Below are 27,379 nucleotides of genomic sequence, written 5' to 3' on the forward strand. Positions count from 1 at the left end.
TTATATTATATTATATTATATTATATTATATTATATTATATTATATTATATTATATTATATTATATTATATTATATTATATTATATTATATTATAATTATATTGCATTATATTGCATTATATTGCATTATATTGCATTATATTGTATTTTCCTAGAACAACAAATCACCTTCCAAATAGCAGATTCTGGATTCTGGAATTTTCTTCATCAGGCGACCCATGAAGAACTCGCTGCCAAAATCTTCTGCACGAATGAAGGCMCCGTATTTTGGGAATCCTACCTCATAAGGAGTGAATTCCACCCATTCTAAAAGAGAAGGCATAAGTCAGACTGATTACAGCAGCAGAGACATTTTTTTGCATAAAGCACGATATTGGCCAGGTTAAGGCAGACTGGTTTCTAACACATTTTGCAAGCAGACTTTTATTCACTGTACATTTCACAGTGGTGAACACCCAGAACAAGCTGTCCTCTTACATCTAAATGTCTCTATAAACTTTCTGAAACCTTCTACAGAAATACATAATGTCTTCCATTGTCCTACTTTTGATCCTGAAGGCAGCTGTATTATACAAAACATCAACTATTAAATTTCTCCTCTGAGGTGGATTGGCATTTGTGCATTGAATTGATTTCCTTAACTAACCCTAAATTGACCCCAATTGGGATTAAATGTTAAATGCAATTCTAGAGTGTTATTACCTCTAAAATCCTGGTCGCTGATCTTATCCTTCACATTGAGAGAGAGGTAGATGGGCAGGGGGTTTTGACCCTGATTYAGTGCCTGCTGCTGATCTGTGAGCTTGTGGCAGTCCTCCTGTATTGAAGAATGACAGTGGCTGAGGTCAAATGGATGACAACAAAGAGACTCYCTCTTCATCTAAATCTGGATTCTGACAATCAGTGCATACTTGACTCCAACTAGGATGGTCCCCACTCGCTTAGTTCAGAAARGTGCTGCCATCCCTACCCCTGCCCCAACACTTCAGCACACAAACAGTCCTAAATTCATATTCTGAAAGAAKATGGTAAGGAGAAAATGCCAATGTCCACATTTTTTTATTTCAGAAAAATGATTGGAAAGCTTTGAAAAGCCCACTTAAAGGGAAATATTTCATTCTGAAAGAGTAATGCACAGAAAAATATCTTTTCCTCAGGCCTGTGACAGAAACAAGGCTCACACAGAGATAATGTTCAGCAGGCTKGGTCCTTCTGCTGCAGAGCTCAGGRTGGAAYRGGCAGGATGGTTTGGGGGCAGGTTTGGGACTGGGCTCCTACAAACAGAGCTGCAGGTGCTCCCCCTCATCAGAGCAGCCCTTGGAACACTTGTGGGGGACACGAGTGGGGACACTCACAGCTCCCTGCCAAACACAATCCCAGGGAGTCTCCACTACTGTGCTGTGACCAGGCAGTAAAAATGTGGATGTGTGGGGTTAATCATATTACAGAGGGAATTCTTTCTTKTTCCAAAGTATAAATGGCCTATCAGGAAAGAATTATTCATGAAGATTAAAATAAAGCCTGAACATGGCTCTTGGTGGAAATGTTTACAGGGTGATGTCCCATTAACAGGTCAGAGATGCTGTCTTTGAGCTTATRATTTTCCTTTGCCTTGCCACATTGTACAGCTCTTTTAAAAGCATAGGAGGATTTTAATTGAAACATTTAGATGTGAATTCACAGAATCACAGAACGGTTTGGGTTGGAAGGGCCCATAAAAATAACCTTGTTCCAATTCCCCTGCCATGGGCAGGGACACCTTCCRCTAGACCAGCTTGCTCASAGCCCCATCCAACCTGGCCTTGAACACCTCYAGGGATGGGKAGCCCRCAGCYTCTCTGGAGCCTGTTCCAGARCCTCACTACCCTTACAATGAAGAATTTCTCCCCAACACCTAATCTAAACCCACCCTCCTTCAGCTTGAGGSCGTTTCCCCCCTTATCACTACATGCCCTTGTGAAAAGCTCCTCTCCAGCCTTCTTGTAAGCCCCTTTTAGATTCTGGAAGGAATTAATTTCAAGTTGTTCATATTATAAGTTTCCTGTTACTTCTTTTAATTCCCATCCTTTCTGTACCAGATGTGATGTTAAGATCTGTATAATGCAGCCAACAAACATAACAAATGCTACTACTGAGGCACTTGCCTTAGGCATCTTCAGAGAAAACAAAGGAGCAAATAAGCAAAAAAAAGTCTCTTTTCTGTATGGGTGGTCAAACACTGGCATATATTTGCCCAGAGAATTTGTGGAGTTTTCAACTGTGGAGATATCCAAAGCCCATGGTTCAGGGTAGCGGAACCTTCCTGATCCCGCCTGGACAAAACTCCAGAGGTCCCTTCCAATCTCAACTGTTTTTTGATTTACTGTCTTTCCTCACTGCTGTATTCACTAAATATTCAAATGTGAAGAGAAAGGTGCTGTTGTTGTACCTTGTCATGTARCATGGTTTCAATGATGAGTCCCCACAGATCCGTGAAGCACGGCTGATGCCCTTCCTGTTTCCTCTGGCTCAGCTCTTTCAAATARTATTTCAGACGATCAGGGGCAAAACAAGCAACAAACTTATTTTTAAGTACATGTTTTCGGGCATCATTGAGTGTTTCCTTGAGATCCTTTTGGGACCAGTGGGGATCTTCATACAAGTTTGACATGGTCCTGAAAAAACCACAAACAAAAAAACCACAAGGAAAATTGTGAGTTCTAAACAGAGCTTTGGGAAATTATGGAGAGTTGGGTAATATGTTCTTCATTTACATGAAAAAAAACATATGTTTGGTATCATGCACATATTTCATTAATTCCAAATGAATGGAACAATAAAACAAAAGCCACAGCAGAGAAAGAAAGGTCTTTCTTAATGGTAAAAACCATACAACTCTTAAGATCACTTATTGATGTCATATACGGAAAATTCCTGTGGAGACTGTACTTATCTCAGCCTTACCATGTTGTTCCAGACAAACCAGTGATGTAGGAGACACAGTCCAAGACATTCATTTCCTGGACACTGAGAAGGTGAGCGTACATGGCTGTCAGAGCTCTGGTTCCACCCCCCGTTGTCATGATGGCCACCACAGGTACCTGCTCAATCCCAAAATACACACATTTAGTGACACGGYCTGAGAAGGGAGAGAGACAGCTCTGATTAGAAAGAGAAGCTTACAGCTCTGATAAAGCAGTAAAAATATGCCACCAGTCCAGTGTGAAGAAAAACCTGAATTAATAATAGGGCGTGTAAGAGATAAGAAACACTCTGTATTTTCCTCTGTCAAGGAGCTCCGCATTAGAACACGAAATCATTGTCACATTTTCAAAACCATTAACACAGTGCAGCAAAAAAAATTAGAGGAAATGGTACCTTCTTTTATTTGAATGAGATTTTTATCAGATACAATGGACCAGAAAATACCAGCACTGTCTCACAGTTTCCATGTCAGCAGTAATAATTTCTCTTTTCCTGAGATTTGCTGAAACTATAGTGTAGTTACTCCACAGGCCATACTAGAAATGCCATGACTGATGGATTTAAGAGCAAGAGGCCAATTCAGACCCTGTGAAATCAGAGGCTGSTGACACCATTCCCTTTTACAGTTGCTTGAGGGAAAGGGGAACCATGCCACTCCACCCACCACCTATGTATAGTACTAGGTATGCAAGTGAGCTGCAATACTTTCTGCAATTATACAGAAACCCAGGGACTGGCAGTCTTAGAAAAATAATTAATTATAAATGTGAATTGGCTTCTTAAACAGTGAAGACATCTACTGTGCACAGGCACAGAGAAAAGAACTCAGCTGCAGCTGGTACATGAAACTACAAAGTTTTCAGGAAAATGTGACCACCAATGCTATGTTTTGACAGTCCTCTGYGCAGAAAGCAGAAAATAATTACGTCTCAGATACCTCATCATCCTGCAAATCCTCCTCCAGATGGAGAATGTCCTTCAAAGCAGCTGCAACCACCTTCTTCCTCTTGCGGATGAAATCCTGTTCCTGGACACACAGATCAAACCCCAAGCGTAGGTCCAGGTCTTCCTGGCTGGAACAAGGATCAGGTATCTTACATCATATTTGTAATCTCAGMAAGCATTTTAATTGCTTTACTTCATAAATAGACATGCCTTCACTACCAGGTCTGTATAAAGCACAGCAGAAAGATAGTAAATGTTCTAGTTTGTTCTTGGAGAAAAGCAGTCTGTCTGCCTTTGAACTGAACAGATTTTTTTTCTCCCTGCCAAAGATGCCTGGAATTAAATACTGCTACCAATAACAGTCGTTCCTTTTCAGACATAAATCCAGAAGCCTGCAGAGGGCAGTGTTTTAAAAGTGGCTTTTAAAAGTTGTGCAAACTTCCCACTGATACCTGTGAAAAGTTCTACTCAATTTGTAGATTTACATGAGCAGATGTTCTTTTGATGTTTTTAAGCACTACATTTGTGRTTTGAAAGCTGCTATGAAAATCCTGCATAGSCATTCTAAGGAAGAAGTTTTTGAATGATAGCTGTAAACTGCACGTGTATTTCATAGCGCATTTACTGAAAACAAGCAGAACGATAGAAGATGCACCTTCTTTTCTGGAAGTTCTCTTCTYTTACAATATGGTACATAATGTAACGTATTCATCTTATAAATTTTACTAAGACCTGAACCATATTCCAAAACACACAGTGTGTTTCCTTGGTTTAGAAATCAGCAATCACTTAATTGAGTTTATTTGCATTTATCTCTTCAAGCAGACATTAAAAAATGAATGCAGGTACATTTATTATTTCATTTTTTTCTGCCACATATTAGAGTAGCCAAGAACACTGATTTTGATCTTTTAGCGAAAGAAAACAGTTAAAGGGACCTTTTTGGAAGCAGAAAGATTTTTTCAATTAGTTTTGAAATAGTGCTTTTATTGAAAATCTGCATTTGGTAATAAATTGTAGAGGTATCAGAGTGTCTGCAGTGGCCCTTACCATGTAATATTGACTGCAGCACAATACGAATAGAAAATTAATGTGTTCTTTATAAAACCTCTTCTTAACTCCCTGTCCCATTACAAAAACTCAGTTGCTGAAAATCTTCGCATTATGCACAGAGTGCATTTTATTTTACAGTTTGAAATGAGGATGGACCAGCATTCAGGACAAAGGCAGTAACAAAGGGATTGGAACTTGATTGATGGCTATCTAAATATGAAAAACTGAGGGGAAAAGCACAGATGTCTTACCATTTTTTCACCTTAAGGAGTATATCRAATTTTCTGTGCTGAAAATTGGAAAGGTAAAATTATTAATATTAATATTTTGTTTAGAACAGTCCCTTTCCCTCACTCAGACTGAGACACAGATCTTTKGGATCATCGTTACACCTGCAAAACTCTGAATCTCAAAAAACTGACATCTCCTCTCAGTATTTCAACAGTAGCCAGAGACATGCACTGATTTCATGGATTAAGACTTTAGTATTATCATCTATAGCCCCCATCTTCTCTCTCTTGTGAAACCCAGRTGTGGTTTGCCTGGTACTGGCTGACTACAAAAATAACCAGCAGAAGAGCTGCAGTTCTGCTCCTCATCTCCSTGGAAAGACCCACCACTGGAGCTGKGTGCTGGAATCAGAGCTTCTCAGCATAACAGCTTAGACAATTTTCTTCTTCCCCCTTCTCTGGTGGATTTCCGATTTAATTTTGCTCCAAATAATCCACTTCATTATGCATTGCCCTGTATTGGAGGGTTGTTAGAAAACAACTGTCTCTGCATAAAGAGAAGTGGCCCTTGGTTTCTGCTTCTTGCAAATCAGGAAGAATTTTAAAAAGCCTGTGGAGGATTCCCCAGCAGACACTCACCTCATTAACCACCTCCCGCTCAGGGGGCAGTGACTTCAGGGGGATTGTCAGGGGGACACTTCTCCTCCTTGCTCCACATGACATGCAAGCACACTGAAAAGGAGCATGGAGTGCTTTGTGGTTAAAACAGAAACGTTCTCCTCTTGCTGCCTACTCACAAGCAAATGTCAGGTCATAGGACAGTCTGTGTTGTCTACCGTGTTCTGGGGTCACGTACAAAGGTGGGAAGCTTCCTCTTCTTTCTGAGTGCAACGTCCAGGAAGGGYTGCTTGTATCTGGCATAGTGGAAGAAAGCGGGATCTGGGAGAGGGGAGCGGGAGTCACAGCCCACYGAAACTGTCTGGGTTTCTTCAAAGGATCCTCTCACTGTAAACGTTAGCTCATTCTCTAAAACAATGAGACAAAATGCATACACAAAGTTACTTATAATTGTAAAAAAACAGGGAAGGGAAAAAAGAAAGAAGCAAAACATAGCTTTGAACAAATTCCTTCTCCTCTTCCTTTGGAAAGCTATCTTCTAAAAGTGATCCAAACCCCAAACATTTCAGGTGACTGTATSATTACAATGTTCTGAGCAAGAAGTCAGATGGGAATGTGACGTGAATGGCACTGAATTTTAGGCTGCTGCTTTTCTGCTGCAGTTGCATCATGACACAGTGAGCACAACCAGGTACTTAGCATTGTAAATCATCCTCATCCCAGGCCAATTAATGAGCTAAAGGAGTTCTCAGTCCCCTGAAATAAGATCTGACTCTACAGCAGATGACCCTATTTATATGAGGAGATTAGCTAATYCTGCCAATGTGTGTTACGCATGCTCTGAGATTGCCTACCAGATCCAGCCCCTCAGGGGATGTGGGCAGAGGAACTTCTAGATTCTGGATCTTGACCAGGGTCAGGCAGGAGCCAGCTGCTGAGTGGCTAACCCCTGCAAAAAATGAGGTGTTTCTGTGCACATGCATTAGTCGAACTGAGAGATCCTGAGCAAAGTTAAGGGCAGGGGCTAAAATGCCTGAGGGATTAAGCTTCTTCAGGGCTTAGCAGTACTGCAGCAAAGTTTTGCAGAGTATCAGCTTGGGKTTTAGATACCTTTTCTATAAGCATCTGATGCTGTTTCTTGTCTGGCACAAGGCTCTCCCTGAAGTCAGAACACTGAACCTATACCTGCTGCAGGACTGATGGCATTCCTTACTGCAAWTTTTTTTCAAATCACCTTAAGTGTGATCAATTAAAGCCTTAGTATTTTGATGATGCAATTTCTAGTCCTTGTTAGAGACTGGAAAATCACTAATATTCATTTTGGATTTAATAAACTTACCTGAAAAACGCTTCTTTTGCATCCTGCTGTCCAAGTGAACTTCCAAGCAGGCTTCTTCACGGCACTACAGCAGGCATGATGAGAACAGAGAATTAGATCTCACCCAACCACCTCACCAGCAGTGCTGGCACATGTTGGAAGGGTCATTGTAGGAAAGGTTGAATGTGGGAATCAGCTGTGTTGGACACTTTTGCCAGACACAGTGAAAGTGAGAATTAATTTATTGTCACAYGGGAAGCCATGCTAAACACATTGTCATTTTCAATGGATGCAGACAAAACAAGGGAAAATTATAACAGTCAGAAGGCTCCTCTAAAATCATGCTGGTCTCCTTAAAGATAAAGTTCCTGAGAGAAATTATCACTAAAGAATAAAGGCTTGCAATGTTTCCCTCACTAACGCTATAGTCAGCCACAGTGAGAAATGATGAGGGAAAGAACAAAAGGAACAAAATATTTTACCACTACTGCTCCATTTGTGATGATGGTTTCAGGAGGACCCTGGCTGGAAAACAAGAACAAGTAACATTTATTTTATATACAACATGTTCTGGATAGTGTCCTGAACAGGATACATTAGTCTCTGCAAAATTTTTTATTACTTTTATTTTCTTTTCTCCTTCTTATTTTTTCTGTGAATATGCTCCCCTGACACAAGATGACCCAGCAGAATTTATTAAATTGCCATAAGGCACCTGGAAAATCCTTGCAACAGCCTGAGCAACACAGGCATGCCACAGGTTGGGTAGCAGCTCCTCAGTCATGACTTTTACAGAGAACACTTTCTAATAAATCTGTAGATTTATGCAGTGGGATTTGCCAGCCAGCTCTGAACTATGTAAATTATGCAAAAATCTTAAGAGAAAGTCACAGAATTAAAAATTCTCAACTCCTCTCCACATCATAGCATTTTTCCTCTCATACAGTAATTTTTTAGTGCACACATTAATTTTGGAAAAACTTGTCTCTGCCTATTAAGGTGATACTGGGGCTACAAAAGGTTTCCCTGCACTAATGCCTAAGTCCAAGCTGCTATTCCAATAATAATGAGGTTTTACTCACATGCTCTCCAATACAAACTCAACTTCCAGCTCCTCCTTCCCCTGAAAATAAAAAAGAGAAGCCATCTCAATTATTATGTGCAGAGGTTTTCAAAGTGACCTTCATTTTTGCAAGCACATCATCCTTTACRTTTAAATAAGTAAAAATACTCCATTTTGTGCTTGCTATTTTCAGCATTAAATGACAGAGGCAGCTTTTCCTTCCCCAAGGAAAAGTTCTTAATTGCACTCACTAAATGAGGAGTGTTTAGTGCTTACAAATCTCCCTAACAAACTTTTCTATTCAACACTTTCTTCTCTACCAGCTTCCATGTGCTGAACATGATATGCTAAGGCTCAGTGTTTAGGAAAAYATTGTGGAAACAGGCCATTATCCCGTGCTTGTATTGTTTAGGTTTCTATAATCTTAGTGAGAGTTAGATAAATGTTGTTTTCTATCAGATTATTGAAAGTGCAAAGCTTCCCTAAAATGGCATCTACTCTGGGGCTTGGGAATTTGGCCATGATCTGTGCCAGAGGAAACAGGAATTTGAGAAGGCCATTTATTTTGTCACTGATGTGCAGTTTCCAGGATATATTGCTATATTTTTACCACCAAGCTGGTCCTAGTGGTAAAAAACAAAAGAGACAGCACGCCTGTTTAAAAAGAGGAGAGAGAATGGATATCAAGGTATACTAAATGTCTGACTGAGTTCTTACCTCTGGGCTTAGTGGGAATGCTGTAAAAACTCTTCCCCCAAGAGGGATTTTAGCTACATCAAAAAGCACAATTGCACGGTCATCATCATGAATGATGTCATCGTCAGAAACAGTCATTTCCAGAACATTCTGCGAAAAGAAATGAAAAATACCCAGCTCACTAGGATGCATGACATACAAGAAATATAACATTCTGCTGCTTTTCCACATTTAGTGTCTGCTTTACAGAGAGGAAATAGAAAAGTGTTGATGAGAAAGTGTCAGAGAAAGAAGAGTAAGAAAGTGAGTACAAGGAACCAGCTCTTAGTCTCATCCATTAAAGCTGAACTGAGATSTCTTTTGGGCTACTTGTTATGCTTTTAAGTCACTCACACCAAAAATGCAACCTTCTAGGGAGGAATATGCATTGCCAAAAGTTCTATTTGGCTTCCTGTCAACAGGGGCAATAGAGATCACTTCATATCAATAATCCCCTTCCGAGGTCCTTGGACATTCTGCTTTCAGCCACATGCTCACAGGTATTTGAGAGCAGTGCCATTACCAGCAGCAAACTGAGAAAAKATCTTAATCATACCATCATAAGGTAGCAGCTTCCTGGCATTATCTCCTRCCATTATTTCATGTCCTCTTGCAAAAAGATGTTTTTCTGTTATAGTGTAATTTTATATTTTCATTTCATAGTTTCTCTGTGTTGTCATTGTCATTGGTCCCATCAGCTTTCCCCAAGGAAGTCAGACTCTGATTTCCCATATATAAATAACAACTCTGTTAGGAGTAAAGTGGATTCCAACAAAGCCACAACTCTTTTGCTTCAGCTGGCATGGGGAATTTTAAGTAAACTCAAAAATGCATTAGAAGACATGACCTCCTGTTTTGAGCTAAACCAAAAGACTCTGCASAGAGATGAGATGAAGAAGAGAGGTTTTGGGTTGTTTACCTTGACTTTTCTCTGTATCCGGAAGTAGAAAGTTTCATTCCACACAGGATTTCTGCAGTTTTTGATGGTTTTGGTGTGGAATATTTCATCTGAAGCTGTTGGCAGCCAGAGCCTCACATAGCAATCAGACTGGCTTACTGTAGAAAGATGGGCACAAAATATCTGGCACAGCAAGCATGATACAAGCAGTGGAGGCATTGAAATGTGCTATAGCTTTAATGTGGCTGAGWGGTGACCAGTTCTTTCTGATAAACATTGGCCAAACCAGGAAGATAGAAATCACATAGCTGGATAAGATTAATTTGTTCATCACAGTATTATTTTTAATAAGCAGTGTATTCAAATAATTATGCATAATCTTAGGCATTAAAAGAAAAAAATGCAGTCCTGGCTAATGAATAGAACAGTATGTATATCCAGGAGTCTTGTATTGCTTCATAGCCACAAAATTTGGCAGGCATAMCCATGACAGAGGCAGTACAGCATGAACTTCAGACCCTGAGAGGGTTGTGCATAAATCAACTCTGTAGCAATTTAGTTTTGTGAGAAGTATCAAAAGAATCAGGTTTAAGTCTGAATCAGATAGTAAATGTCCGACATACCTGGTCATTAACTCTTTATGACAGAAAATTAATTATTCCAGTGACCTTGATCATAGTCTCCCTAGGTGGGGTAGGAAGGGAGAGGCCTGCCCGCAGTGCAATTGCTGCTCCAGTAGGAGCTGCAGCCTTTTCCCAGGGTTTGCTGACACCTGAAAGACCCAGAACCTATGTCCTACTTCTCATCTCTTCCCASGGAAAATGAAGTGGCAGAAAGGATTTGCATCTCGTGGATGAAGGGAGAGCTGCATTTGCTCTAAGGAACCATCTCCCATGGATCCTGAACCAAATGAAAGCCAAATCTCAGACCTCGGACAGGAACTTTTCCAGAGGCAACTGGAAGGGCTGATCCATCCTGTTCTGTAAGCACAGGCTTTGGTGAGAAAAGAGGAGGAGTCTGGTGCTAGGGCAGCCAAGAGAGAGAGAGCCACCTCATGAACAGCTAGACAAAGCCTACTGTCTGTGAGCACGGCACGAGTCAGCTCTTCAAGTTAAAGCCGACTTCATTCCCAAATCTTTGGTCAAAATATATCGCTTTGGGATATTTTGACTAAAAATAAGGTGTTGCCTGAAATCCAGAGACACCCTGTGACTGGGACATCCTCAGGGGAGGATGCCTGTCAGTTAGGGAGATCCCCATGTAACTCTTCATGCTCAATATTGCAGGATTTTCTTGACACTGCCACGAGTTTTCTCTCAAAACTCCGTAGATTGCCTTTCTGTCTTTGAAATTATTTCCACTGACAACATTTCAGGGTCTCAGATTTTGAGATAATGGAAAGGCCAGGATAATATATGGATTTTGGCATTTACCAGTATAATACTCAATTTGCCAGGAGCAGGAGGGCTGTGCTTGCTGATCTGTCTGATAACTGCAAGTTCTTCCCTGGCTGTGCTGTGTGACAGCTGCTGAGCTGCCATGGACTTGTCCAGAGAGATGGAATCGCTCAGCCTCTGMTCTACAGAGCCAAGAACTGAATGTGGCTTCAGGGAATCTGGACCATCCTTCCTCTCATTAGTGCAAATACCACAGTCAATCTCAAGTGTACCAAAAACATGAGTCCAGCATCCCCCAAATYACCAAAGTGGAGGGATGTAATTCAGAAATTAACATTTCTGAACTGATTTGAGATGTAATTTCTCTCTGTTTTAGTTTCTAGCTATCAYAGGATGCAGGACACATTTCTATACTTTTGCTGGACTTGCAAAGGCACATTCTTTTTCTTTCTTCTTCTYAAAGAAAAGCAGAATGGCCTTGAAAAACAAAATGTTTTGCCCTTATTTTAAATTCCGTTTTTCCACCACACACTGTATAAAATAAGACTCATGATAGAATTGAGAAAGCTGACAGTGGTACATCTCTGAGCCAATCATGAATAGAGAGCTGCAGTACATATGAATGTCTTTTGTTACTGTTTTATCTGGAATTTACTGATTTTCTGGAATGTTTTCTTGGACACAATATCTTCATGAGGCTACTTTCTAAAACTACTTTTCAGTATGCGTGTTGATTTCATAAATATTTATGTAAAACCAGCTACTGACAATTCTTYGTCAAACTGATGAAGTACAGGATAGAGAAATGGAAAGTGAGGTGGATTAAGAACTGGTTCAACTGCCAGGATCAAGAGATTGTGATCAGCAGCACAAAGTACAGCTGGAGGACACCACTTCTGGCCACCCCAGGGCTGATTCTGGGGCCAGCGCTGTTTAATCTGCATTAACAGCATGAGAGAGGGGGCAGAGCTCGGCTGCAGCAAGCTGGCAGCTGAACTGAACTTTGTGAGTGGCTGACACACCAGAACGCTGTGCTACTGCTCGAGAGGACCTGGACTGCTGGGAGAGCAGGGCCAACATGAGCCTCATGAAGTGGCTCTGTCAAACACTGACACAGATTGTCCAGAAAGGCTGTGAAGTCTCCACCCTTGGAGATGTTCAAAACCTGAGTGGATATGGCTCTGAGCAGACTGCTGTAGCTGATTCTGTTTAGGACAGGGGTCCAGACTGCACAATCTCCMGAATTCCCTCACCCCTCAGCCATGCTGTGATTCTGCTGTAACAAGGCTAGCTTGTCACAGACTAAYGCCACAGTATGGTTAGTGGCCACTGTGTGCAAATTGGACCTTGAAGATGGGTGAGGTGGTACCAGGGGGACAAGGCACATTCTCTTCCTGTGTAGAAAGGGGACTGTGCCACATGTGTTTTTGCCACAATTCACCTACAGTCCCTACCAGTGTGGAGAGTCTGTTTTCCATAGGATTCCTGTGATTTTCTAGGTTTTCCTTTAATTGTACAAACAGCATCCCCATGCTGCGACTTTAACTGAGCTTATCTATTTCTGTAGTGGCAGTTCACTTGAACCCAGGCTAACCTGTGAGGCCATCACTGAGATAAATAAAAAATAACACGACAGTTGGATCTCTGCTGAATAAATACTATGATGACTATAAAACCMCTATTATATGGGAGCCCTCGAAATGGCTAATCAGCTTTCATTGCTCCCTCTGGTCCCTGAAAAAAGTGAAGAGAGCCACTGAAAATGTTACAGTTTATTCATTGCTGAGAGCTAATACAAAAAAATCTATTTGCATTTTCTTCATGCTCTTGTTGTAATGCAGTTGCTGGGCTTCCTTAGCATTTTCATGCCGTGCCAGCCCTTACTGCAGTGCACSTATTGCAACTTTCCTGATGACATAGTGTCACCTCGTGAATGCTGAGACATCTGAGATCACAGCCTCTTTAAAAGTCAGCAATTAATGACCTTGTGACTTCCAATTTTTAACTTCTGATTTAATTTGTATGATGGTGAGGCTGCTTCTCAACTCTGTCTTCAAGCTAAAGATGGGTGAAAAATGAAAGACCAACAGAAGCAGYTCAGAACTGCAGCCATGTGTGCTACTCTGACAGTACAGTCCTGTGAGATGCACCTGAAATGAACCATCACCTGCTAAAATCACTCATCACAGGTAAAGAAGAATTTACAGAACTGAAAAGCAAAGCATATTAGAAAAACTAGTCTCATAAGAACAATGAATGTAAACTACAAAATCCCATCTGTCCTGTTACTGCATTTCRTAACACCAAAACGAAGAAATCTCTTTCCCCTAGTGAAATATTCTCCACCTGCACAGACAGGTTCTCCTTGAATCCTAATTTACTGCAGCTCACCTAAAAGGAGGAGGAGAACCGCTCCCATTTCTCAATTGTTGGACATCATCTTTGGGAACATTTTCCCTCACCAGCTTAGTACGACTCAARCAGTGCTAAGAAGGTTCCTCCTACTGCTGTCTGAGAGATGGTTTGAACTCAGCTCAGCTCTCCACCAGCACCCAGGGCCAACACCCATCTGTAGCATGACATTACTCTCTGTAGCTTGCTTGTGGAAATAAAAAAGCTCATAAATCTACCATGCTTAATCAGAGATGTCCTTGACAGGGGATGAGCAGAGTCCCCCTGTGAATGAGGACCAGCCAGTCGAGCCATTTGAATSAAGTGGCAAAGCAGGGTTTTCTCCCAGGAGCAGATTCAGTGGCTGCAGTACCTGCTGCAGTCCCAAAGCTTTCACACCCTGGGTCCCCTCTCTGTCCTGCCCCACTGTGCTCCCACCAGCATCACTTGCTTTCTTGGGACAGGGCCATTCCTACCACCTGCACTGGTTGTGCTCTCCCTAATCTGCTGGCACTTATTTTCTGTTGCAAAAATAACCCCTAATGTGTCTGGAGAATGACTCTGATTTGCAAATCCAAGTGTAGACTTTATGTACTTTTCATAAAGTCAAAAGGACCTCTTTTATAAACATGCAAGGTCTATCTTCTTCCAAAGGTGAAAAACTAAAGGAAGATCTGAAAACAAAAGGAAGAGTTGAGGGAGAAGAGTGACTGTTCTGACCTCCCAGCTAAGACCAACAGGTTTCTTTCTACAGCTGAGAAGTTTCCACAAGGGCCTGCTTTCTACAGTAGAAGATATACCTGCTAAGTGCAGTCACATTTCACCCAAAGGCTTTAACTTTCCTACCTCAGCTCTGACAGCCTTTTGATCTGGCAAGACAAATCCTCTCAGAGAAGTTACTGTCTCCCAGAAAAAAAAGCACCAGTGAGCCTGAAGCTCACTCCAAGTAATTTCTGACTGGGACACAGCTCAAATTCAGCTCTGAATTTGAAGTCCGGGAAGAGCATGGCAAACATTCAACACCAGTGGGGCCAAATACATCAAGCCAGAGCTGGCAGCACCACTCTTGAGCTGGTCTGTGTCCATGAGCCTGAGCAGCTCTCAGCAGCAAAGGTCAGTTCAGGAACGTGGTGCCCACGCAGGCTGCCACAGTTTCAGAGAGCAGCACTGTCACAGACCCCTTTAGTCCATTCTTTTGGGTTATGTGAGATCCAGTGGAGCCCAGCAGAGTTTTGCTCTGYCACATGGCACTAAGGAGTGGTGGAGAAGGGCCTCACTGCAAATCTGTCACCTGTGCTGTCTAAGGATCGGAGGGGTTTGCTTCCACTTGTGACTCCTCAGGGCAAATCCCCCTTCTTGGTGCCCGGGCTTCAGGCATGCCAGACAAGGCAGATCCCTTCACTGTTCCTTCATTTGTCCATGGAGCAGGGTAAGGGTGTCAGCTTCCACTGTGGGCCAGGCTGGTGGCTTGGTGCAACTCTGTGGCAACCCAAAAATGCACTGAAGGAGAGCAGCTGGGAGGTGTTGGAGAGCCTGTGCCACCACGGTCCTCCCTTCCCATCACTAAGCTCCTTTTCCATTCTTTTGGCAGACACTGGAAGAGGTGCCAGCAGCAAGAAAAGATGCTAATATATCATTTTCCCTGCCATCTCATCCTGACCAGATATTCCTCCCACACATGGGGACTTCTACAGAAGAAGTGGCGCCATTAACAGAGTTAGGAAACATGAGCTTGTGTGAAAGCTTTAGCACTGACCTCCAGCTGAGAAGGAGCAAATGCACACAGCAATGACTCGAAAGTTATCCTTTTACCCAAGACTGTRTGCAGTCTCGGACTGAGGAGGGGAWTGCCACTGCAAAACACGTGCCAGAGTGTAAAAGACTCAAACTTCAATGGAATTTCTTCCTTTCTAGTACCCCCTCTACCTTCACAGCCAAACTGCATAGAGCACTGGAGCCTGGTGGTGACACTCAGTGCCTGCAGGGCAGCAGGATGAGTGTAAGAGATGTTATCTGGGCTCCCTCCTGTCTTTGCCCACAGTGAAATCAGGGAGTGCCCGAAATGTTTGAGTCTGACCCACGATTACTAATTGGCATAAAGGTTAGCAAAGAGTAGAGTGGAAAATAATTAGCCCAGGTCTGTCAAGAGCATTTGCGTGGTAAGAGAAGACAAGACAGAAACCARCCATGTGCAGAATGGAGCAGATGTTGGAGAGGAACTCACTCAGTATAGAGGAGACCACAAAAGGGGTGGGGCGCAGCAGGGACAGGGAAAAGGCCAATTGATCCATGGGGGATGAGTGGACTGTTTTCTTTTCAGTTTAATTTTTTTCTTTGTGTGCCAAGCTCCGCCAGCACATGTTGTCTACAGGCAAAGGTGTAACACTGGATTTCAGAATAAGCTTGGATTTCATTCCAGGCTTGTGAAACACACATCCCGTGGATCCCGAGGCGTGTGTTTAAAAAACTGCCAGGATTAACTTGGGTGCCTGTGACAATGAGGAATGTCAGTGAAAATATACAGAAGTGATGTTCCTGAAGCCAGGATTTGGCACGTAAGTCAAGGAAAATGGAACCTGGTGCTACCTGCACTTGCAACAAACAGAGAGAAAATCACGGAATGGAGCACTRCACATGCTGAGAAAGATGGCAAGACAGCAAGCAGGAAGAAAAAGMGAGTCATAAAAGATGCTGCACTTGGCTGAAAAGGTGGATTGTTCCTGGATTTGACRCAGGGAAGATGAAAATCCAGGGGAGTCTGAAATATGTTTTTGCAAAAATTGTCAGTCCTCTACAGATATCTCATAGTCAGATAGCATCTGTATCAGCTGCTTATGATCAGCTTTCCGGGGGAAAGAGCTATTGCTGAGAAGAGTCTAGGTAATCATMATTTTCTTATTCTCATTATCACACGCTAGCACGTGTAGTTATTTTCGTTTTTTGATACTACAAATGTGTTCAAATGTTCAAACCAAAAGACTAAACTAAAAGAATATCAATAGCAGTGCAAAATCAAGCACTTGAAAGRTACAATGTATATTTTTTGAGTTGTACTGAAGTTTCTAAATCCCATGGTATMACACTATTTTTCCTGTGAGAATCCAACTTCTTTGAAAGCAGAAGTAAGTTGCTGCTCAGTCAACAAAAAGCTATCTAATATTCATTTGTCTTCTGTGTTCAACAGCATCTTGGTCCACAGTTCTTCATTATGATAAGACATCCTTAAGAAGCAGGCTCAAACAGGCTCTCAGAGTAGCTGAGGAATTACTGACAGAAAGAAAAGACACTTTTTTCTTCACCTGCAGTTTCTAAATCTTATTTACTGGTAATTAACAAAATAATCTGAAAACACTTCTCATCTTTTCTAGGCATTACCTCACATCTTAAATTAAAATCCCTCAACAACRGTAGGAAATTCAAAAGGAACAAATCATCTACAAAGAGAGACAAAATGGGTTGGAAAAGAAATTCTAAGTTTCATAGACAGGGCAGCAGAGGCACAGAGTGTATGGATATATAAATCTACCTAAACTTATGCAACAAGTCCATGAACAGAGCTTAAAACTGAGCCCACATATATTGAGCTCTACTCCAGGGGAGTAGATTTTGGTGATAATGGGAATTTTCAAAACCTCTATATCTCACTAAGTGAGACATCTGAGAAATCTCGCTGTGCTCAGGATRGAGGACAAGGTCACAAGTGTAACACAGTTTTTCTGTGTGCTTCTGAGAATGCAGCTGCATTTTACTCTGTGCAATCYCCTTGCACAAGCAGCTGAATCATGGTTCTTATCTTGTTCAATTTTCATTTCAGATCAAAGAGACATTAAATCAACAATTCAAAGGAAAGAAGGTGAGGTCTCGCACATTAATGCAGTGCTTCACGCCTCTCAAAAGGAATAGAAATTAATTTGGCTTTGTTATACTATATTATTTTTTCTATTCTTTGCAACCCAGTATCACAGATGATGTTAACTGGATTCTCCATTTGAGTGAAAAATTGGAAAGGATGACGTCCATGCTTTTGAAACAGCAAAGTGAGTGAAACACAGAAAGAGATGGTGGGAAATTTTATCTGTAGGATATGGCCTCAATGAACTTCATCATGATCTCCCAAGAAGAAAATGCAAAACAGGAGAGGGAAGAACAATATGATAAAAGGATATGTGATGTGCCAAGTTCATGAGACAAACGTAGGAACGGCAGGAGAAAATTCTCCAGAGAAAAACRTCTGTGAATGTGACCCACCGGGCAGGGCCTGGCCAAATATCACACATTTTCTGAACATGTTGCATGTAAACTCTAATATACCATGTACCCCAGTCCCCAAAAGATTTCTGTTAGAAATCTTTCACAGTGGGGGAGGAGTCAGAAACATCCATAACAATGTGGCTGATGTCAGGATGATCAKGACAAGCAATGAATTAAGAGGAACTGGTGTGTAAGTATTTCAGCTCTATATTCTTTGCATCGGTTATGGACACGTTTCATAAATATCTGCATGTTAAAACTGGCACTAGGATATTTTCAAACCCCTGAAAGAGCCAACTTAGCAGAAAAATAATATGAAAGAAACACCAACAAACCTCTGAAATTGCAAACAGATATTCTCTGGCATAAATTGCCTTCACCTTTGATTTTAAAGCTGTATTATATTAGTGTTTTGCATTTGTGCACTGTCTAATACAAGCAGGGGCTGATACAGTATGCTGTAACATCAATAAGAAAATCTGRTACTTACAAAAATCTGCCTGATGAGCGTTTTTCAACTTTATGATTCTTACAGTAAGCAAGGAGTAAGGTGTCATTTCTTCTTGCTGAAAAAATAACAAAGGAGATGTACTTTAAAGTTTTGAATGTTGGGTATTGACTGTAATGTAACCAAACACTGAAAAGCACCAAGGTTCTGCTGGAGTTGTCTCCTCCAGTTGGCATCACAGCAAAAATACAACAGGCAGCAAAATGTACATTCTCCACAAACTTCATTGACCCCTAAACCCAGTGCTTATCCAAGCATACAAACAGAACATGTGTAAAGAGAGGATGAGCAGGAAAGTTTAGATGGAGTAAATAAGCTGAAAAAGTTCATTCAGCCAGTAAAATTAAACTGTACACATGACCATCAGCAGCCAACATGAAAACAAAATCCAATGAATCCAGAAATTAGAGATTCTTCAAATTTGGTTGGCTGTTGACCAAGCCTGTGTTGTTCTGTAGGCAGAATCAAGGCCTGTATAAAAGATTCTGCTTTTAACGCAATGCTTGGATAATTGGAGGGGTGGGGGAGATGGGCCTTTTTATGGCTTTTTGCTTGTTTTTAAAAGAATCATTTTCATGAGAGTGAGATGACTAAGGATGAGTGTTAGTGCCTTAGGGAATGTCTCAGGACTACACAATACACAGCTTTRGACAAACACTCCTTGCTTGCTTTGTGGCAGCACAGGTTTTCCTGACTAAGGGTGATTATCTGATTGATAGACATGGAAAGGTTCTGACTACAGTCCTYAATTTCAAAGAAGGCTGTCTCCAATTCCTTGCTGAAGGTGCCAGGCCTGACCAGCAGGGTCTGTAAAACCTGTGACAATCACATCTGCTTGATGGATTCTACATCTTCTGAGAACATGCTCATCACATCCACTAGCAGCAGCTAAAGCAAGATGGATATCAGCAAAAAGAAGCAGAAAATAGACAAAGCTTCCTGTGGCTGCAGCAGAGATGATTATATTGATTCCCTGACTGTGGGAACAGTTGTGGAAAATTTATCAATACAGCTGAATTTTACAGAAAGGAAAGAAAGTTGCATCATGGTTGTACTAAAGAGACTGAATGAAAAAGGTAAATCAGCACTRGGGATGGCTCCCTCTATCACTATTTAGGAACAGAAACAGAAGAAAAGGAGGAATTTCTGGAATTTTAGATTGTATTGAGTAATAAGTTCTGAAGTTGATGTATGATTACATCTTTTTAGGTCTTGTTAGACAGAAGGAGTAAYATAAAATGACTGCAGTGAATGTCTGAGGATGAGGCTCTGCACAGGAAAGRAAATGCAAACTCTGTCTAATCCTGAGTTCTGACGGCTACGTGAAGAGCTTTAATCTGCATACAAATACGTTATCAGCAGGTTCTGAATTGGGTGGCTTCAATAAAAGGGAAGGTATAAATAGTGTATCTATAAATAACACATATGTAAAAAGGTCACCTTGAGTTAGTCAGGCTATGAAATAATCAGGACTTTTTTAAGGACTTCTGARCAAAGCACTAATGCAAACTAATTTTTATGGCATTAAAACGAGACAGATTTAGGAACAGGGAAGTGTTAGTTTGCAATTCTAGTAGCAAGGGTCTGGGGAGATTATAAAATGACCAAACTTACTATGATGCCACTTGTGGATTTGCAAAAAGACATCGAGACAAATAATACTGAAGGCACAGTACATACTGGGTCAAGAAATAGGTGGTCACTTTAGTGACCAACAGGTAGGTGGTCACTTCATTGGAGGCGGATGGTAGTCCCTGATATTCAGAAAAACACCAAGGAGAAGTTGAGATACTGGCAGAAGACAAATAGCTCAGTAATTCTTAGTCACRACATAAAATATCATCAACAAAAAGGGGTGGCCAAAGAAAGATGCTGTTGTGAAAGCTAATGACCAAAACCTTGAAAAGATAATCTGGAGTGAAATAGACGAGTACTGGTAGAAGATAATTAAATAATTAGAAGATATTATCTATTTTCGGAGAAATTCCAATTCATATGACAGGGACAAACTCTCAAATGAAACAAGGAAAAGCCATAAAGAGGTGCTGTTACTGTGACAAAAGTCAAAGTCTGGTGAAAAGGTCAAAGGATGGGAAATCAGTGAGACAAGACAGTACATCAGCTGAAGTGTGTAGAGCATTGGACCGCGGGGAATCCATCATGACAAAATTTAGCTTAACCTCCCAAATAATTTCCATCTCTATAAGAATGAAAGACATGAAGGTCATAAAAGGAATTAAAAAAAAAACAAACAAAACAGTAATTTTCAGACTATGAAGTTGTCTAATAAAATGGCAAGACTGATTTTTTTTTTTTTTTATAAAATGCTGGGTAATTGAAAGGTATGTTAAATAGAAGTTAGCCAGTGCCTAAAATAACTATAAGGCTTTGCCCATGAGCTTGTAACTAGGAATGGTAACATCAGAATATTTTCAGTGAGCTGACTGGCTAAAATGCTAACATTTTCTGCTGTGAGGTATGGAAGCAGCCCATCCAAAACAAGTAGTAATGAACAAATGCATTCTCTTTATCAGGAATAGAATATYTTGGTTTCTGGGTGGCTGTATTCCAAAACTAAAAAAGAAATTAATCACTGTTGCTCAAAGTAACATGCAAGGCACAGGATATTTTAGGATATTTAAACACAATAAAGCTGTGTTTTAAACAGGATAGGTAAGATCTCAGCTTTACCAGAACACAGGCTGAGCCAGCTCCACACAATGGTGAATTTTTGTTACGTTTTCCTGAAAAATTAGCAGTGGGGMATATTTGGCTTTGCACTATAGGTAGGCAACAGCTAAATTCCATGCACAGGCCYAGGCATGTTTTCCTAAATCAAATCCAGTAATTATTCAGTTTATCACACAGTTATGCAAAATCCTCTCAAATTGAAACAAGTACTTAGGCAAATGTTTGAGCATTTGCATTAAGGAAAGCTTTATGTCTGTTTTCTTCTTCTGGAGCTCAAGGTCTGCTACAAGCATGTTATCCTTTCTAATAGCTCTCTACTAATTATTATCCGCCTGTGGAAGGTAGCAAGCCATGACTTGCAAAAATTGAGACAATTACCAAAAGCTACCCAGGAATCCTAATGCCAGTTAAGAGGCAGAAATTGGCCAGTTTAAACCAGTGTGTACCTTTAATGCCAGTTTTCTGCCAAGATTTATTGCAGAGAAGACATATTCAAAGCCAGGAGGCAAATAAAGAGTGTCTGAGAATGTCTTTGTTGTTAAACACGAACAATGAATCAAAGATGTGGAAAGGGCCCCATAGCCCCCTACATGCAGGAGCTTATGGCCACAGGATTTTTTTTTTTTTAATATTACTTCATGTATGTTCAAAAACATACGCAGAATTCTAAAAACCTTTATGTAAATGTAGCTGTGTTCATGGTGAATAAGGATTGGTTGCTTTTAGCCATGGATATTCTAAACTAAAACACAACTTCACTATGAATGTATTAAATCATTACAAAACTGGTAAAGAGAATGGGCCATTGTTGTCCCCAATAGCTGCTTTTCCTTCTTTAGCACATTCTCTTGCTGAGCTTTAGCATACACACACACACAGAGCAAATTAGGAACACCTAAATGCCATGTCAGTTTTGGTTATGCTACTTTGCTGTTTACAGCAGTTTTACCCCCCGCTGGCAGCTTTGGTACACTAATTTCCATCTGTAGGATCTGCTAGACTGCCGTTAACAAGAGATCAGTTTGATCAATCAGTTTGATAAGATTGTGACATACAGAGGCAAAACAATGTTTTCWATTAATTTAGTAGTCTGGTTACAGAAAAGAAAAAACAAATCAAAGGGGTCTCCTACAAGCTATASATTTTGAATCACGCATCATTTAAAATTTCATCAAAAAGTAAGTTTTCTTTTTTTTGTTTGGAGCCCCCAGGTTTTACCATGAGGCAGCTTGACACAATGCCAGCTGCAAATCATCACAGAGCTGCTGCGTGTTTGATGTAACCACATTTCTGCCAGAGGCCCTGCAAAGGCTGCTGGAGTTGTTCTGTCATTGTGAAGAAGTGCACAGTGATCAAAGTGGGCATTTGTTCTGTAAACTGGCATCAATGACCAAACCCCAGAGCTTCACCAACAACCATGGTCTGACCTTCCAACTCTGCCAACACTCTCTATTCATTCTGAGCTAAATCTCCATTAAATCAATAGAGATAGATAGCATGAGAAAAAGACCAAAGCCAGTCCCATTTTAACAGTAAAATGAGAACATTGCCATTAAGGGATTTCTCTAAGGAATAAAACCATGAAAATAACATGTTCTGTGTAAATAGATAAAGGAATAAAAAATTAATAGTACACAGATGTTGCACCTAAATAAAATTTTCTTACATTAACTATTTCTATTTCAACATAAACATGTGAATCCTTAAAAACTAAATCTGGGGAAGAAAATATCCTACCCTTCTCAAAAAGGTATTGGTTAAGTCCCCCATACATTTGGTTTGTTGAAATTGGTACCTTAGCATCATCAGTCGTAGCTGCATAGTGCATCATCCGTTTTCTTTCTTCATTTTCCAAGTRGTTTGATTTTCTGCTTGAATGCTGCTGAGGGAAGAAGAACAGGGGATGAAGAAGGTTTTTTAACTTATTTCAATTACTCTGTGTAGAATTCCAGTACAGAATGGGCAATCTGCACCTCCTCATTGTGGTGAATAAATTGAATGTGCCAGGAATGTGGCAGCAGGTTCTGTGCCATACTGAAAGATTCTGACTGCAGGTCCTGGAAACTGCAGATATCCAAGAAAGGACAACTTTGTTTTCCTGGAAATTTATGTCCTATAGACAACAGTGGACTTGACCTATTGTAGTTCAGGGGCAAACATGAATCAAAAACTCAGAAATTTCTGCCAGGGTTGTTCTGTTTTCCACTTACCTGAGGTAAGGCAGAGGTTGATGCCATGGAGATCGCGGCTACATTAAAAGCAGCTGCTGTGAATGGCACCTCAGTTCCMGGCTCCACAGGTGCCAGTGCCTCCTGAAACAAATTTACAATCTTRAAGAAGTGTCAGAAGTTGCTGAACAGGTGCTTTATTACACTGAGTCAGAGCTCCACCCCTCCATGATTTCTGAAACAGGGAAATTTCCCACCCACATTATTTGTCCACAGAGCAGCTGCTGTAAGGTGTGACAGTTCACATCTGCAGGTCTTGTGACTGAGCAGAGCGTCCTGAGGGACGGAATTGCTCCCTCCTGGGGGCTCGAGGAAATGCAGTAGCAGCTGTAACCTGATTAATGGTATGASAGAGATCATACATGAGAGATAACCTTACAGTGATATTCTAAAAGCAAAGGACAACAACAGCCTAATAAACACACCAACCTATTTTCTCCATGCAAACACGTGAGTCCCACACACAATTGCATCCATAATAAAAAATAAATTTAAAAAACAGCTATGGARGTGATAATTACAATGAAAACTTTTACATATGAAGATAGTAAGAATTCTTCTGAAAGAACATTTTTCCCTGAAAAGTGCTGTTGCATCATGATTTCTGTRTACATACTTGTTTTTCTTGTAGCGTTCTATTTCAAAAGAAATTAAAGAAGGTATCATAAGCAACAATTTTCTGCTCCCTAAACCACAGTGTATCACTTTTCCATTTGAAATGTCTTACTTATTTCTGGACTTTGCATTTAATACAGTATGCAGCTTAACAAATTAAAATGAGATTCAAACACTTCACCTTGGAAAATCACAAAATGTTTCCACAAACAGCAATATCATTTTCTGATGCAAAAAGGGTCCAGACCAGCTGTGTTCAAATCATCATCTGGCTGGACACTATTTGCAGATTATTGGAATTTAATGGACTGATTTTGTATGTATTGTTGTTAGGTTTTTTTTTAATCTAATGGGGATCTGCATGTGTTTAGCACACCTCTAGGAAGCTCAGTGATTAAATTTTTTGAGACATTATGCAAGCATTATTAGGCACAAACACGTTTGTATTGAAAGTCCTCCCAAATGATTAAAAGCAATCCTTGTGAAAGAACTTGAGATTAATAGGATGACAAAGCATCCTGCTTCCTCTTAGACATGGGCATACGTGTGAAATCACAGCCACTCTGACCGTGAGTTTTGTACRAGGGCCTTGACTGACAGAAACCAGACACAAACCCAGTGACTTCTAGAAGTCTCATTACATGCTTTTCTTATGTGAATCAATATGAAAAGTTGTTCTAAMAAGAAGAACAAGTTAAGAAAATCTGATCATCTTTCATGCAGTATTCTATCCTTCCAAAAGTTTGATTCCTTAGGTTTAATTTCATATCTACATTATCTTCTTCTTCTTGTTGCTGTTATTGCTTTATAAAATAAGCACATCAATTTTATCATGAAGTGCAAAGTGATAATTTGCTTTGAACTTCTTTCTCACCTTCATTGTATTGAAACTTCYTGGAACTGCTTAATTCAAGCCAGAATTAGATAATCTAAAACAATAGATATAAGGACTGTCACAAGCCTCTCCACACTTTGGCTGATGTTTTGCTTAATATAAGCACTTGCATTTCTGTAAAAAAGTTTCAGAATCTTTTTTTTTGGTGAGAATTGTGACCAGAAGCATTTTAAACAAAAGTCTATATAAGAAAGCACACATATTTTCTATTTCTTCTGCTGAGACCTGCCTGTATCCTTGGTTGACACACCTAGAGGAGTTTCAGCACCACAACTGAGGAATGAGAAATTTGTTACAATTTCTTTGTAATTGTGCTACACAAAGATTGTCAGATCCAGGTCTTGTTTCTGCARTGTATGGAAGCTAATGGGTGTGAGGTTTCTGCATGAGAACCTGTTTTCATCTGCATTGTCATATCACACCTTTGGKTTTAGACAAAAGGAAATGAGGTGGGGGAAGAAGCCTTCAGCATCTCTTAGGACGCTGACTAAGAATTGCTTGTTGCCTAACAACRAACTCTTTTTCCTGACTCAAGCCTTCCCTGTATGAAATAYCTGTTCTTTAAGCTCAAGCCAGAGATAGCCAAAGGTACATCTGACTCAAAGCTGACACTGGAATCGAATTTCCTAAATTAGTTCAAAGTTTGAAATCGCTTTTTGGTAAGAAGCACTATTCCTTTTGAGGCAAACACATCCTTTTCATGAGGTGTGCACTTAGAATACACTTGACCATTAAAAGTTAGACTTGTAGTAGAAACTRCTTGTCTTTTCTCTGTCTTGAGTGGAAGAAGAAACTGTGGCAACTGCAAGTAGTGACTAAACACGCCTGTGTTGGATTTTTCTGGAGAAGCCTAATCGTCCAGACCACGCTTGACTCCTAACTTCTGAATACTTGAAGCAGAGGTGAATCCTGCCCTGAGTGATCAGTGTGTTCTCTTTAGCCACTTGTTCCMGAAGTCACTGATGCTGAGAGAGTCTGATACTCTTGGTTTTGTTGCTGGCATCTGATTCACCCTGGTGCAATGCAAAGCTGCAAAAGCTCTATTACCATATAAATGAAAAGTCCTCTCTGGTGTTTATCCAAATAACAAAGAAGAGGTTTTGTGATTACCAGGGTGGCAGAGAAGACAAAATTCTATGCAGCAAGTACCACTACAAGTACAAACTTCCAGCCAGATTCTGGTTTGGGATCACCAAAGGCCCCTGTGGTGCTGTAGTGGACAGCCTGACTTGGGACTGCTGTCCATAAAACACAGGCTGAGCAGTGGTAGCTCAAGTCCAGGGATTAAGGGAGTAATATTAAGCTGGGTTTTCTGTGAAACCCCAGGCTGCAATCTGGGAGGCAAGCAGCAGCTTTATAAACCTCTGAGACAAGTTTGGGACAAATGGGAAATGTCAGAGGGAGATATTGACARGAGAGGATTGCAACAACTCTCTGTAGGAAATGCACTCCTGACTTTTGGGGCTGATCCCCAGTGGTCAAATGACACATTTGGTGCAGCTCAAGAAGCAGAGAAACTAGATATCCACACAGCTATTTTGGGGTCTGTCTGCCAGATGAGCTAGTGGTGAGATGCAGTTCACCCAGAGTTGCTCTGCCTTGAACTGATTATCATTTAAGACTTTTCTGCAATAATTTTTTTCCCCTCTGACTAGACTGATGATAGCACTACAATAAATGMATTCTAGAACTACAACTACAACCGAGTTAGGAATTTAACATTAATGCTCAAAGACATAGGTTGGATCAGATTTAATTATTCAAAGATTTATTAAAGGGACTGCTAAAGACAAATAAAAGATCAGACAAATTTTGTGTTTTCTTTGCACTTTTCTCACTCTTCGTGACTGCTCTCTTCAGCCTCTTTCCCATCYTTTACAGCTTCTCTGCAGCCCACAGACTCATCTTTGTCTTGTCCCTATACCATGAGCTTCTTGGTACCATGTGCTGCAGCACATCTTCCTCTCAGATTTTTCAGACCACCTTTCTGAACATAGGAGAAAGGGAACTTCACTGAAAGCCCTTCTGGTTTMTTCCTGATTAGTGCTTTTACTAGCAACAGCCATGTTCCACTCAGGGATACAGGAAAATGCAGCTAATGTGCATTGGTGYGATGCTTCAGGCATTAAAATTATTACTGCTTAGAAATATCTGAATAAAAGCAAAAATGTTCAAGTCCAAGTCAAGAAACAAGAGATTACAAAAGTCCCCATGACAACATGCCTAAAATCACTTACAAGAGTCAGGCTTTAATATGGCAATGGCTGTGAAACTGCCTGATCCACACGGTTGATGCTGGTGACCCATATGTTCTTTATTTGAACAAGATAAATATATATGTCATAAAAAGAAACATATATGTAAACATTTTAATCTGTAATTCAAATATAGACTAATGGAATCTTTTAGATTGGAAAAGACCTCTAAGACCTTGAAACCAACTATTAATATAACACTTCTCAGTCTACCACTAAACCATGAAGGCACTAGGACAAAAAMAGTTAAATGGCTTGAGAAAATTTGGACCATAAGGTAAAATCAGCAGAAAAAGAAGTGTTTCTGTCAGGTAGGAATATTGT

At 40.5% G+C, this 27,379-nt stretch overlaps 1 protein-coding gene across 1 annotated transcript in view; it reads right to left on the reverse strand.

Moving 5' to 3' along the window:
• The window catches only part of LOC130572395 (cytosolic phospholipase A2 epsilon-like), a gene marked incomplete at its 5' end in the record, with an annotated part of 30,236 nt that extends 6,832 nt beyond the window's left edge, over positions 1 to 23,404 (reverse strand). Inside the window, 16 exons of the mRNA XM_057364083.1 lie at positions 169 to 306; positions 703 to 817; positions 2,429 to 2,654; positions 2,944 to 3,080; positions 3,902 to 4,037; positions 5,214 to 5,251; positions 5,832 to 5,924; positions 6,049 to 6,218; positions 7,150 to 7,213; positions 7,611 to 7,653; positions 8,211 to 8,251; positions 8,909 to 9,037; positions 9,846 to 9,982; positions 18,354 to 18,429; positions 22,858 to 22,944; positions 23,273 to 23,404. Of these exons, the coding sequence (XP_057220066.1) occupies positions 169 to 306; positions 703 to 817; positions 2,429 to 2,654; positions 2,944 to 3,080; positions 3,902 to 4,037; positions 5,214 to 5,251; positions 5,832 to 5,924; positions 6,049 to 6,218; positions 7,150 to 7,213; positions 7,611 to 7,653; positions 8,211 to 8,251; positions 8,909 to 9,037; positions 9,846 to 9,982; positions 18,354 to 18,429; positions 22,858 to 22,944; positions 23,273 to 23,404 (1,762 nt within the window). The remainder of the gene's footprint in view (positions 1 to 168; positions 307 to 702; positions 818 to 2,428; positions 2,655 to 2,943; positions 3,081 to 3,901; positions 4,038 to 5,213; positions 5,252 to 5,831; positions 5,925 to 6,048; positions 6,219 to 7,149; positions 7,214 to 7,610; positions 7,654 to 8,210; positions 8,252 to 8,908; positions 9,038 to 9,845; positions 9,983 to 18,353; positions 18,430 to 22,857; positions 22,945 to 23,272) is intronic.
• Positions 23,405 to 27,379: the final 3,975 nt, after the last annotated feature.

Source organism: Malurus melanocephalus, unplaced genomic scaffold (genome assembly GCF_030028575.1).
Source record: "Malurus melanocephalus ecotype Western Australia unplaced genomic scaffold, MMel_1.1 scaffold_2, whole genome shotgun sequence".
Classification (NCBI taxonomy): Eukaryota; Metazoa; Chordata; class Aves; order Passeriformes; family Maluridae; genus Malurus; species Malurus melanocephalus.